The 14979-nt window shown below is 42.6% G+C and overlaps 1 protein-coding gene across 1 annotated transcript in view; it reads right to left on the bottom strand.

The window, feature by feature from the left end:
* Window positions 1-8201: 8201 nt before the first annotated feature.
* The window catches only part of Gipc2 (GIPC PDZ domain containing family member 2), a 74945-nt gene continuing 68167 nt past the window's right edge, over window positions 8202-14979 (bottom strand). The window contains exon 6 of the mRNA XM_052730992.1: window positions 8202-8674. Coding sequence (XP_052586952.1) covers window positions 8526-8674 — 149 coding nt within the window. The 3' untranslated portion in view covers window positions 8202-8525. The remainder of the gene's footprint in view (window positions 8675-14979) is intronic.

Here is a 14979-nt window from a genome sequence, read left to right on the forward strand (position 1 = left end):
AGTCTTGCCTACAGCCAGATCTTATGGAGGCATTTTCTTCAGTTAGACTACCTCCTCTCTGATGACTCTGACTTGTGTCAAGTTGAATAAAACTAGCCAGCACGTGCCCTTAAAGAGTTGTTAGAATATTCCAGATCCATAGAAAATGAGTCATATAGGGTCCCTGTGACTCTCAGTCAAGAAAACACAGTCTCTCACAGGTTACTAAGATCCATGTCCAACGTGCGACTGGGATATTTGGTTTCAATTAGGAAGAAGACGACATACCTAATAAAACAGTATGAACAGAGAAAACAGACAGTGGTGTAAAACAATGAACCACAAATCAGCAATGTCAAGGAATCTATGATAACTTAATGCCTGGCATTCACCACCTAATTGTCCATGCCACTCCTGGAGCCAATGACTAAATTCTGGAAAGTTATGTAATCCGATTATCAAAGCAACACGAAGAAACTAGACAGAGTAAGAGCGACGCCCAGGACAGGGCTTTCCCATGGGTGTTCTATGGCGTTCTCTAGACGTGACTTATCATCCTTTTGGCTCCCTTTGCTTTCACAACTCTGCTATTCCCTGTGAATATGTGATATAAGAACCAGTTACAAAGCCCAGAGCAAACCTTTCGATGGAAGGAGTTGATTTATGATCTGGCTGTGTCTCTCCTAGGCAACTCCACCCCCTACAGAAATCATCCCTGTCTGTACTGGACCACGAAGGCACGGTGTACCCTATAAAGTAGACAGTCTTTATAGTTATAATTATAGGAAACTACGGCAGATACTACTTTTAAAACTTTCAGGTAGAGAAGGTTGCTCAGTGGTTAGGTAAAACTGCTTCCTGCAGTCTGAGAACCCGTGAACCCATGTAAAACAATGGATTCAGCTGCACACATCTGTAATCCCAGCACTCCGACAGTGAGATTGAATCAGCCAGAAGCTTAAGGACCAGCCAGCCTGGAGGACAGAGTCCATCAGTAAAAAGTAGCAAAAGACCCTGACTCAGAATAGAGACGAAGATGAGAACCAACCCCCGGAAGTTGTTCCCTGACCTCCACACATACTCAGAGACATGGGAGCCGTCGAACACACGTCATTACTCAATGCAAATGAAAAGTCATTATTAATTAATTAGCAAAGGCACCAAGGCTCCATACAATTTAAAAAATAAAAATAAATGAAAAATCTTCTTTTCACAAATGGCTTTTAACTACAACTAATGAACCTCCCAAGCAGTGACAGTAGAATTAAAACACAATTCATAAAAAGAAAAACTCCTGAGATAAACACAGTGTGCTCAAAGCGTTGGTAAATTACTTAAACGCCACAAAGAGTAAAAGGCTCAACCGACTACAGTTGAAACAGTAAGATCTGAATCAACCTCCGATCAGAATTATATCTTAATAAAGATAAAAGCTTTTTTGTGATCTATGTAATATTGACTATTAGCTGCAAAGAAGCTTGGCTTGTTTATTCAAGCAAAGAACAATTTAATTCACAATTTCCTGTGTGCTCGATTCTCATTCAAAAGTTTCACAGCCATGAATTAAGCTTTAAAATTTTTAATGTGCCTGTTTAATTTTATGCTTGGTATGAAGTCTTTCTTCTGTAATTTTCACAGGGTCTTACCCACAATCATTCCCGCAGCGCTCCACTGTTCGGAGCCTCTCTGGGCTAGTAGAACCTGGGCTGATTTCCGTAGAATTTGTCATTCAGCCTCAAAACTCTGAGAGACCACCAAATGCAATCCCAGGGTTCAGAAAAGAAGCTGAGTATCCGAGACACTTTAGCTGTCAACTGGCTATGCTTGAAAATCACACTAGACAAGTCAGAATGAAGGTAAGATGATACCAAACACCCGACTTGCTGTCCAGATTCTCAGGAGAAAGGCAGCTTCGAGTAAGCAGCCTGGACAGGTAGTGCCACCTACTGGTCAGACGAGGTGGAAAACAAAGAAACAGGGCTGACCCACCTGAGCCATGAAATGAGTATGGCTCACCTGGATGAATCTATCTGGAAATTCATTTTAATTTTTTATTATTATTTTATGCATCTGACAGTTTTGCCTGCTTGTCCGTCCGTGCACCACGTATGTACCTGGTGCTCATAGAGGCCAGAAGAGGGCCCCGGATCCTCTACAACTGGAGTTCCATAAGGTCATGATTCACCGTGTGGGTGCTGCAAATCAATCCAGGCATTCTGGAAGAGCGTCCAGTGTTCCTAGCCGCTGAGCCATCTCTCTCCAGCCCTGGATTAATTCACTTTAAAAGACTAATCCAAACTGAGCAGTGGTGTTTAATCAAGAAAACTAAAGGAGCAATATGGTCGTATTCCACAGAACTTTAGAATGACCAGTTAAATGTCACTGACTCCAGCCCAGTCCACCTTCCCAATCCAGAGCCCCAGTTAAAGTGGAATTCAGTAAGTACATCCTCTGACAAGCTGAATATTTGATCATCTGGAGGAGGAACGTCCTTTTCTTTCTTTTTCTTTGTTTATTTGTTTGTTTGTTTTGTTTTGTTTCATTCATTTCATTTGAGGTTTAATATTGAAGACATCCTTTTTCAAATATTCCTTATTTATTTGATGCAAAAAGCAAAATACCTTGTTCGTTACGTTCAAAACCAAGCACTCACAGCTGGAGTCAAATCAGTGAAACCAGGAAATCACCTTAGGCAGGAAGGCCCTGTCATATGTGTAAGGCCAGTCCTTAGTCTCCAAGAAACAGCCCCAACCTTCATTTTCTTAATCTTCTCTTTGAAGTCATTCTAGCAAGAACTTGCTACAGCCATGACTACACTGGTAAATACAAGTGCCAGGCTTAATTATTACTGACTTCAGTTTTTGTAGCCTGAAGAACCACTGCATCCAAGTATGGTTTCCATCCTAAAATCAATCATTTATCCATCTGAATCTACTCCCGGCTGGACCAGCCTCTGGGGGCTGCTCCTTTGCAGACAGTGAGGGCAGTTGGTTGAATCTACAACCTTGCTTTCTGGGTTCCCGATCCCTAACAACTTCCCTTGGCCGAGTAACTTGTACATTTTACATTGTTCCCATAAAATATTAGCAGAATTAGCTTTGCAGAGATCTGAGGGATTAACGGAAGACTGGGTTCAAATCCTGGGTTTGTCACTAGCCACGCATGTGCCCTGGAGCAAGTGACTTAATTTCCCACAACCTATTTTCTTTAATATTGAAAATGAAGGTGGTTGCTAAGGACTGTGTGAGGTGGTTAACTGAGCAAGAAGTACTTGCTGACATTCCTCCTCACTAATTGGGATAATCTCTAAGTTTTCAGTTTCCTGTCGAGCAGCACTCAGACTGTCTTCAGTCACATATAGCCCACAGGTTACACAAAAGCTGCTGGTAAGGAAACAAAAACGCCAGAGTACAGAAAAGAATAGGAAGGCCTGAGTACTCATAACATCCCTGCCACTTATTCGAATAACACTTAAAACCCTAAAACTGGTAAAACTCCAAAGACACTTTAAACTTTCTAGATGTGTTTATTTTATGTGCCTGCGTGTGTGGAAGTACACCATGCACATGTCTGGTGTCCCCAGAAGCCAGAAGAGGGTTGTGACCCCTGGAACTGGAGTCACAAATGATTGTGAGCCACCAGACAGATGCTGAGAACTGAACCCAGGTCCTCCGCAACAGCAGCAAATGCTCTTAACTGTTCAATCGTCTCTCCAGCCTCAACTCCAAACCTTTTTGATAACAAAAACTGATCCATCCCTTTTTTATGAAAAGGTTTACATTTTAAGAAAGTGTGCATTAAACATAAGCCTTATAATTATAACTTACTTTTCGATCAACATTAAGTTTTGCATCTACAAGTAGAAATACACTAAATAATATATGCTAGGATAGTGTCAAAATAATTTATTGTTTTATATATAGATCAATAAATCCAAAACCAGACATTAAAGTATATGGTTTTTATTCTAAAATGTCTTCAAAAGCAGACTGTTTTGTCTGACTCTATTTGATGCTATTATATGACACACATTAGCAAATAGTTATATTTACCCAAAACTGCTTTTAAGAATCTTTTAGTTTCTCCTCTTTGTTACCACTTGAAAATGATCCATGACCATGCCCTCTTCTCACAGACACTGACCATTCCAGCTGAAATGACTCAGTTCTTAGAACTCAGTTTGCAGGTAATGGTGCTATTTTGTAACTTCACAAATTTAGAATCATTTTATCACCATGTATTGAGGGCTAGTAATTACTTTTATATTCCACCACCCAGTGTCAGGAACATAAAAATGCATTTAACATAAGGCGGTCTTTTCCCCGCTCTGTTCACTAGCAGCCTGGGTAAAACTTAACTCCCCTAGCCTGTATCTCCAACAGGGTAGCAGCAAGGCTGTTGTGAGCTGCACATTCTCAGATGTCTCAGAGGGCAGGGTCATTCTGTAGTCTGTGCTGTGCATCTGTGCTCTGATTAGAAGATCTGTTAGAGTGTTGAAAACCCCTTTTGCAGAGAAGGTCATGTTGCCACCACCTACAGTGGACAGGAACAGTGACTGCATCACAGGATACCAGAGAGTCACCTGACATAGTGAAGGATGAGCATCCCTGGACTTGGTGAAGACTCAGAGACACCTGTTTACTGGTGTTAGAAAGAGAAATATTAGAAATCACACATCCTCAAGGAAGGTAAGACATCTCTTTTTACCTAACAATCAGCTGCATTATCATATTGATTTAGCAATTCAGACATGGACTGACAGGACACTGCTTTTATAAGTGAACTTCTGAAGACTTTCACATAGTAAAGCTTATATAATTACATTTCTTTTTTGGTGTTTCAAGGTCTAACTATAGAGCTCTGGCTGTCCTGAAACTCACTATGGAGACCAGGTTGGCCTCAAACTCACAGACATCTGCCTGCCTCTACTTCCCAATGCTGAGATTAAAAGCATGCAGCATTATGCCCAGCATGTAATCACATTTTTTAAAACACCTCAGAAACCAAAACTATACCTATTAATACTTAGAATCATTAGGATGTGCATCTGATCAGGACCCAGATCAGAGCTCCACTGAGCCTGTCTGCATTCCCTGCCACCATGGAAGAAGACGTATCTTGTGTTCCTACTGGGACATCCATACAAACACACTGTTTTGAATGGGAGGAAATCAAGGAAAAATCCAATAACTATCTTCCACTGAAGGACAAAAAAGTACACAAGAAGTCCTGGGGAGAACGGTTGGGGGGAAACCCTTGCTGTTCGAGCTTGAGGACCTGAGTTCTTATCTCAGCACCCATGTGAAAGTCAGGTTTAATGTGCATCTGCAGTCGGGTGCTGGGGAGGCAGCTCTCTGGGGCTCACTGGCCAGTCGGCCTGGCCAATCAATGAGTCCCAGGTTCAGTGAGAGGCCCTGTGTCCAAAAAAATGAGCTGAAGAGCGATTGAGGAAGACACGGATGTCAACCTCTGGCCTCCACATGAGCACACACTGACACATGCCCCCACATACATGTGTACACGTACTCTACACTCAGACTACACGAGAAAATGAAAACACTCTGAAAACATCAAGTAGCGGTAATGATGGGGTCCTTTTCAAAAGATGATCTGTACCCACGAGTGTAGAGCTGCTCAAAATAATTCTGCACTGCGTGTTGCCAAAAGGTGCAAAGCTCAAAGACAGATGTATCTCCAGGTAGGGGGACAAAACGGCCTGAGGAACAACTGACCCTGCTATCAGTCTCCCGGTGGAGGGGAGAGATAAGAGCATTGCAGAGACTCCTCTTAGTGTAGACCCCTGGGTCCCGCTGACAGCCTAGGTAACGACAGTGGCCTTCGAATTCTAACAGACAAGAACAGTTGAGGTTGTTCATGGATACTGCTGCCTTGCATACCCAAATTCTAGAAATATCACCATGACGGTGATATTCCATAAGACGCAGGAAACAGCACCGAGTTCTAGTCTTCCTGAAGGCCTCCAAAGGAGAAACTGACACTTGCTGATAATAGTCAATTAGCCAGGCACAGCGGCAGGGGTCAGCAGTCCCAGGTATTGAAGACTAAGGTAGAAGGGTAGTTTGGGCTAGGACCAGAGTAGACAACACAAAAAACGGCAAAGACGAGGAGAAAAGGATGGCTCGGCACTCGAGTGCTGACTGCGCACACATGACTGCACACGCATGAGGACACCAGCACACACGCAGCATGTTGGGTGTGGCTCCATGCATGCCTGCAACCATGGAGTGGAGTGCAGACTAACCATGGGAAAAAGAAACACTAAGAACAAGAAAATAATCAAGCACAAGATTGCAGGGGTTTCCTAGCTCCCAACCTAGCCAAAAAAAACATGAATTCCAGGTTCAAAGAGAGACCTTGCCCCAAAGGAATGCTCTCACTCATACACACTCACACTGACACACACACACACACACACACACACACACACACACACACACACTAACCCAGGCACACACTTGCACTCAGAAACACACTCTCATACATACTCACATATTCACACACTCTCATACTTATACAAGCACACCAAAAAAATCACAGTGATGATAAGAAAAAATATATACAGTAAACATTTCAAATCTAACATCTAGTGACCAAAAAAATTACATTTTTGCTATTGTTTCCACTACAATGTCTCTATGGGCCTCCTTCTTCACCTAGTAACTTTCCCTCTTCTGGTCACTTTCCCATTCCTAAACCATCAGCTCTCTGTGTGTCTAAGACTGTACAGGCATTTTCCAAGCCTCCGAAGAAAACTCACTGAACACTTACCAATGGATCACAGCTGGAGCACACAGAAGAATTAACCAGTCTGTGTCCTCTGGGCTATCTGTGCTTCATGTTAATGACTTCATGTTAATGACTTTGTTTATTAATGATTAATAAACAAAGAAAATCAGCCAGAGCATTGCTCTGCTGTGACTGAGGCAGTGACAGAAAAAGTAGCGCCGTGTCTGTCACAGGAGGACAGAGTTATCTAGGCATTAAACCGGCATGAAGAAGGCATTACTTCTGGTCCCCAGAACGCCCCACCTCCGGTTGTTATTTCTGATGACTGCTGCAGCGCCCAGCATCTTTCATCAGACGCACTAGAGTGGTTGGCCACGCTGTCCTCCACCTTATTAAATGATCTGTGCTGGTGCCATTTATTTCCGTTTCTCTTACCTCCGGGAAATGTCCAAGAAGAGTGAGACTGTCATTTCCTCTCAATCTTCTCAATAAAGCCAGGGTGAGAGGAAGGGTGCTGGAACTCTAAAATAACAGCCTAATGCGCTTCTTCCCACTCCGCCCCCCTCCTTTATTTCCACTGGGGAGTCGATTTCTGACAGCATTTCCTCCGACGCTTAGGAGGCTGAAAACGATTGCTGCTTAAACCACACACTCACACAGCAAAGACAGCATCTCAAACACAGTTATTTTCTGAGCAAATATGTTTCAAAATAAAAACGCTACAAACACAAACCCTGGCCTGGAGGCCTTAGAAAAGTCAGCAGGAAAGAAGCTATAGATGAAAACTGAAATAACACTTTAAGGTCTGAAAAGAACAAAAAAGCACAGCGGCTTCTACCTGTCACTTTTTTACCTTGAGTGCCCACCTACCCCAGCCCCCTCCCTGCGCACACACACACACACACACACACACACACACACACACACACACACACACTTGTGCACACAGCACAAACTCAACCAATTGCTCTTAAGAGCAATTACAAACTTTTTAAAAATCAACCTTACTTTTACAAAGCGTGCGCTAGGAACCAGTCAGCCAAAGCAACCTCCTCCTGCTGCTGCTCATTTCAAAAGGAGCGCCCACTTCTACACTGGCAGGTGTCGCCTGCGCTTCCCTTCCTACACGTATCCTGTTAAGTTAACGTAACAAAATGAAGATGTTATGAGGTAAATCGGACTCTGAGCCTAATTCCCATAATATTAAGATTTTTGGAAGAAAGGCATCTGGAGAGATGGCCCAGCACTAAAGGGCACTGACTGCTCTTGCAGACCACCCAGGTTCAGTCCCCAGCACCCACATGCCCCTCACAACTGTGTATACCTCCGGTTGGAGAGTTGTAGACAGTTACAGAGCCCTCTTCTGGTCTCCTCAAGCACTGCATGTGCATGGTACGCATACAGGCAAGCACATACATGGAATGATAAATGCACAATTTTTAAAAAAGATATTGAAGGAAAAAACGCCCCCAAAGCTGTTATAATCGACTATTTAATGTGGAAAGGAAGGCATGAGTGTCAACGGGGAACAAGACCACGGGTGTAGAAATGCTCTTTTAAAAATCACTGTTAGAAACTTTTGAACAAATATTGAAATGGATCATACTTTAATTTATCTTAAGCATACTTACTACATAGGAAACTATATTAAACATTATCCATAAATCAAAATTACATTCCGTAGACTGTATCTCATACACATGAAGCTAAAGCAGAGTTCATAAAGGTATCTAAGAGTCCCCAGGAAGGCTGCCTTCAAAAGAACTCTGGTCACGTCTGCAGGAAGATCATCCACACCATCATCGTCCTTGCTTGACATCACCGATGGCTCCCCACACATCAAACACAAATTCGTCAGGAAAAGCAAAGTCTCCCAGAGTCTCATCAAGTGCCACAGCAAATTCATCCGGGTTGCTTTTGTCTTTTCCAGCTTCAAACATGGTCGTAGCTGTCAATGATAATTTGTAAAGGTTAATGAGCCATGAGCCAACATCGGAGGACTGACTGTGTCCACCGTATCAGATATGAAGCTGTCGCCTCTGCCCTGTCCCCAACCTGAGAGCCCATCCGTTGGGAGTCTCTACATTCATTTGGGGTTGTTTTGTCCTGTTTTGTCTGGTGTGGAATGTTTGTACATGCATAGAGAGACCAGAAGGCGGCCTCAGGTGTCAACCCCCGAAATGTCATCCACCTCTTTTTGAGACTGTGCCCTCACGGGCCTGGAGCTCACTAGTTAGGCTACGCTGGCTGTCTAGCCAGCACCAGGAATCCTCCTGTCTCCACTTCCAACAGCAGGTTTTAAAGCACACACCACCACTCTGTGGAGCACACTTGTAGTTCCCAGAGAAGCATCTTACTGAGTCCTCTGTGCAGCCCCGCAGCATCTGGCGGATGGAAGACACCCACTAAGAAAACCCCATGACTAACCTCACCAGGAGTGTTAGCACACACAGGCCCTCACCTTCCCACAGTCCCTAACACTCTCTGTCCCTTCCATCCACCCCTACTCCCAGCTAGCTGGGGTATACTCTTCCCTCACCAAAGGAACATGTACAGCTGGCCACACAGCAGTTGGAGTTTTTGTGGCATCTTTCTTGAGTACCTTCTGGTTTAGGATAGAATTAAGATGGTATGCATGGTCTGCCTTTCTAGGAAGTGACTTACACCCTGTGTTCTATGTCTGGGAAACAGCATCCCCACAAGCACACATTCCCAGGATCTAGAAGCCCATGGAGTTTGCCTACATTTTTGCTCCGCCCTTATAAGCGCTCACAACCACAAAGGATTTTTTTAATGCCACATATTACAGCTAAGTGCTGACCTCTTGTGGCTGCTCTGAGAATATTTTTATGCTCCTTTCACCACAGAACTTTGACCAATACACAGTCTCCATTAAGTTTGTAAACATTTAGAGAACTTTCAGGTGTAAAAATTAACCTATTACTTAAAATCTTTATTGTATGTATGTATTTATATGTATATATGTATATGTATATATGTGTGTATATGTGTATGTATATGTATGCATTGTATATATGGGGTGTGTGTGTGTGTGTGTGCACATGTGCGTGCGAACGCATGCACATGATAATGGAACTCCAACTCAGGGTCTCATGTATTCCAGGTAGATACTCTATCTATGAGCTGTACCTTTAGCCCTACAATGCATGTTTTTAAAAATATTTTATTTATTCACTGTTTTTTATGTGTATGGGTGTCTTGCCAGCATGTATGTCTCTACATCATATATATGCAATGCCTGTGGAGGCCAGAAGAAGGTGGTACATGCCCTGTGACTGGATGTTACAGATGACTGTGAGATGCTATGTGGGCCAGATCCTCTGAAGGAGCAGCCAGTCCTCTTAATCAATGAGCTGTTCCTCCAGCCTCTACAGTGCACTTTTTAATAAAAATCTACTCCAGATTTCATTGATCTCAACTTAGAAGCTCTTCACAGTGTGCATTGCTTTACTGATCAAGGCAAGGACCCATGGAAGAAACATTATTAATATACCTTTTAACCAGCTATAAAAGGTATTGTGGGGAAAATGACTTAGAAACTGCCATTTGAATTTCCTTCCCACACATTTCTAGCCTTTTTAATAGAATAACCTTTTAAGTTCTAAAACTGCCAGAATTAGTCCAAAATCCTAAATTGGTATCAGAAAACACTGTAGGTCCACAGGTAGTTATACTGTTGCCTTAAAGCTTCCAGATGAAATATACAATGTATCCTTGAGTTAGATCACTCCAGGAGACTCAACATCTTCCAGAATTTTTATTTTACAGATAACATCTCGAGGTACTCTGTGTTAGCTTGGCTGGTTGAAAAATCACAGTTTAAATTACAACCATTGATGTACGTTCATCCTCAGAGTTATTTCCTACAAAGACTCATTTGAAGCCAGGTGGTGGTGGCCCATGCTTTTAATCCCAGCACTTGAGAGGCAGAGGAAGGCAGATCTCTGAGACTGTGGCCAGCCTGGTCTACAGATCAAGCTCCAGGAAAGCGAGGGCTACACAAAGAAACCCTGTCTCAAAAAACAAAAAGAAAGAACATTCCTGAAAGCCAAGAAATACTGGCTCTGCAGAGAAGTAAAGTCATGCGTTTGTCTGTTAAGTTAGGCTCACATCTCTGAATGATATTTCATGCTAATCGTATCTGAACAACAGAAATTCCTAGTTTAACAACAGCTGACATTCTTCAAATAATGACTCTTCTTACACTTTGCCTCTTTAAGTGACCAATCACACTACTAATCATGTGTGATGACAATGACTTCATGTCAATTAAAGGAATTTGCTACAGATATTTAATTAAACTGACAAGGGACCACTGGGTGATTTCGATGAATTTTTAGAATATTTAATGGTCTACATTTCTGAGCACAAAAGAACATTCACTCTTCTTTTTTAAGATTCTTTTTCAAATCACATTTATTTCTTCAGTGTGTGTGTGTGTGTGTGTGTGTGTGTGTGTGTGTGCATGTGTGTGTGTGTGTGTGTGTTTGTGTGTGTGTGTGTGTGTGTGTGTGTGTGTGTGCGTGTGTGTGTGTGTGTGTGTGTGTGTGTGTGTGTGTGTGTGTGTTTGGAGAGCAGACATTTGGTACCCCACAGTGTGGACTGTGAAGATGAGAGGACAGCTTCAACTTGTAGGAGGTAGTGCTCTCCTCTCCCCAGGTGGATCCCTGGGACCAAACTTGGGTCACCAGACTTGGTGGGTGGTGACTCTACCTGCTGGGCCATCTCGTCAACCCAGAAAATTCATCTTTAAAGACTTACGTCTTGCCAGGCAGTGGTGGCGCACGCCTTTAATCCCAGCACTTGGGAGGCAGAGCCAGGCAGATCTCTGTGAGTTCGAGGCCAGCCTGGGCTACCAAGTGAGTTCCAGGAAAGGTGCAAAGCTACACAGAGAAACCCTGTCTCGGAAAAAAAAAAAAAAAAAAAAAAAACACTTACGTCTTAAACTCACTTAAAATCATTTGTACCATTATCCATTATTCTGCTGTACTATATTTGTATTTTTTTAAAGATTTATTTATTTATTTATTATGTATACAGTGTTCTGTCTGCACATATCCCTGCAAGCCAGAAGAGGGCACCAGATCTCATTTCAGATGGTTGTGAGCCACCATGTGGTTGCTGGGAATTGAACTCAGGACCTTTGGAAGAACAAGCAGTGCTCTTAACCTCTGAGCCATCTCTCCAGCCCCTGAGCCATCTCTCCAGCCCCTATTTGTATTTTTTTAAGATTTAAGATTTAAGGGCTTGAAAGATGGCTCATCTATTATGAACACTTATTCTTGCAGAGGATACAGGTTCAGAAGCCAGCTTTCACATGGTGGCTCACAATCATCCATAATTCCAGTTCCAAATATGAGAGGCAAGCCAGTAAGCAATAGTCCTCCATGGCCTCTGCCTCAGTTCCTACCTCTGTGTTCCTTCCCAATTTGAGTTCCTGACTTGGCTTTCCTCAATGGATTGCAACTAATACATAAGCAAAATAAACATGAGGGCTACATAAGCCAAACAAACCTCTCTGAGTTGCTTTGGTCATGGTGTTCCATCACAGCCATAGAAACCCTAACTAAGATGGTGTTCTAGATTGCCAATGTAAGAAATTGAATCTCCCTGATGCTACCATGTTTTAAGCAAACCTGGGCCATGCAGATACCACACACAAGTGCTATGGCACATGGCCCCAGCTGATATCTCAGGAGACTCATAATAAACCTCCAAACAAATAGGATTCCAGGTGGTTCTGGCCTTGGTTGTAAGAGGCCAGTCATCTTGTCACCCCAACTGAGATCCAGAAAATACTGAGCAGAGATAAGTGGCTTCCACTGTGCACTTCAATTCTGTACTGTGGAAGCTCTCTCTAGACATGACACACTGGACGTATCATGTAGATCCCTTTTAGAGCAGTTTGTTTTGCAAATATAGGAACCAGAACAGCACCGTAAGGGAAGAAGTCATATTTTCAGTTTTCAAACTAGAAAAGGGAAACCTTAAGTAATAAACCAAGGTCACAGAAAAGCAAGGCAAGAACTCAGAAACAGATATATCTGAGATAAAACCCCATCTGTAGTCATCCTACCACACTAGTTTTCATACAGACTTCCCTACCTCTGTGTCTCTTCCTGATAATATTTTCCAAACCAAGCGCAGTGTGCACATAGCATCTGCTTCCCTAGGACCAAATCATCATTCAAGGTTTTACTAACTTCACTCTCATCCATGAGATTCATGCCTACACTGCAATGGTTAGCAATTTCTCTGTCTTCTAGTGGTCATGGGATTGTTTTCCTCCAACTGGACAATTAATGCATACTAGTGATGCTAATTCATAATTGGTGAATTTGTTGTTTTCCTTATGTATGTGCAGTCCCTGATTGTCCTCCTGAATTTGTTCCTAGATTAAGGCTGAACTGTAATTGCATACAAGATTGCAGCAGGTAACATATAACTGTGAGGTGGAATGAGCACAAAAGAACAAAACCAATATGGAGTCTTGCCGCGAGAAATAAATGTCAAGTGTAAGTGTACTGGTCACCACCTAACTTCAGCCCATAACTTTCTTCGGGGCATAAATCACCACCTTACGTGTTACGTGTGTGGATGATTCTTGCCTCTCATTAAAACACAAGAGCTCTGGAAGCAAAAATAATCATAATAATAATTCCAGTTCCAGGGGATCTAATGCTCTCTTCTGACCACTGAGGGCATCCGGCATGTACATGGTGCACATAAATACATGCAGGCAAAACACTTATACACATAAATGAAATAATTGTTTAGAGATTTGTTTTATTTGGGGGGCTGGAGGGATGGCTCAGTGGTTAAGAGCACTCAGGTTCAATTCCCAGAACCCACATGACAACTCACAACCACCTGTAATTCTAGTTCCAAGAGCTACCATGGCCTCTTCAGGCTTCCATGAGCACCAGATTTATTTTATCTCTTTTTATTTGAGTGTGTGTTTGTGTGGTGAGTACAGGGTATATGTGTGTGAGTGCAGTACCCCTGGAGGCCACAAGAGAGTGTCAGATCCTCTGGAGCTAGAGTTAGAGTGGTTGTGAGTCACTCACCATGGGTACTTGGAAAGCAACCCACATCCTCTGGAAGAACAGCAAGCAGTCTTAATTGCTGAACCATCTCTCCAGCCTCCAGATCTGCATTTTAATAATAACTAGTTCTGACTTACATAACTATGAAAAGTTCTAATGTTGAAGACAGCCCTGAGGTCCTACCTTGAAAGCTTTGTTCTCCCGAATTCTAGCTCATGATCCAAGAATGGATTTGAATCCCGAATCCCACCCTGTTCGCCATTATCTGTAGCTTCTCAGATGAAGACTGATGAATGATATCATTTTCCAGCAAACACTACCTAGTCCATATTTTCATGTCCCTGCCCTCTCTAAACCCTCTTACCCTCATTTCCATGCATCTGAATTACCCCCGTAAGCCTGTGTCATGTATCCAAATCCCAGAATTCCCCCAAATGTAGGTTCCAGAGATGAGGTGACCATGGATGGATGTACACAGGACCGTCTTAACACTACCTTTCTCTCCTCTGATCATGCCCATCTGTGTTGGTATATTCATTTCTTTCCATAGATTTGGGGAATTTCCTCCTACACTGACTAAATTTTCTGTTCCTTTGGTTTTTAATCTCAGCTCATTTGTCTGCCCCATGGGTTCTCAGGTTTGGTCTCTTGAGAGATCTTGGAAGCTTGTGGGCTTGACTGCCCAGTTCTCTTCTTCACTGGTATGTAAGTGTGGGATGTGTCGACCTAGTCTTCCTGTCATGGGGTCTTTCTTTTGTTTGAATTAGTTTATTGACGATGCCGTCCGCTGTGGTTTTGTGCAGTTTTGTTGTTGTTTTGTTTTGTTTTTATGATCCACTGAATTTTTCTTTTCAGTATTTCTTTTTGTTTGTTTGTTTGGTAGGTTTTTGAGACAAGGTCTGGGAACTCAGAGACCCACCTGCCTCTGCCTCCTGAGCGCTATCATTCAAGGAGTGCACCATAGCACCTGGAACATTTCCCTTCCATTTTACTGACTTCCTTTTCTACACTCAAGATTGATTTTCTTACTTCATTTATCTGCTTTTATGTATCTTTATGGATCTTGTGTGAAGTCCCTGGTCATTTTTACAAGTAAGCTCTTAAATCCTTTGCCTGACATTTTACCCATTTTAGTTAGTATCTTTGAATTCAATTGTTGCAGATTTATGATCTTTTGACTAGCTGA

The sequence above is a fragment of the Peromyscus californicus genome, unplaced genomic scaffold (assembly GCF_007827085.1).
Source record: "Peromyscus californicus insignis strain IS unplaced genomic scaffold, ASM782708v3 Scaffold_9__1_contigs__length_137607984, whole genome shotgun sequence".
NCBI classification, from domain to species: Eukaryota; Metazoa; Chordata; class Mammalia; order Rodentia; family Cricetidae; genus Peromyscus; species Peromyscus californicus.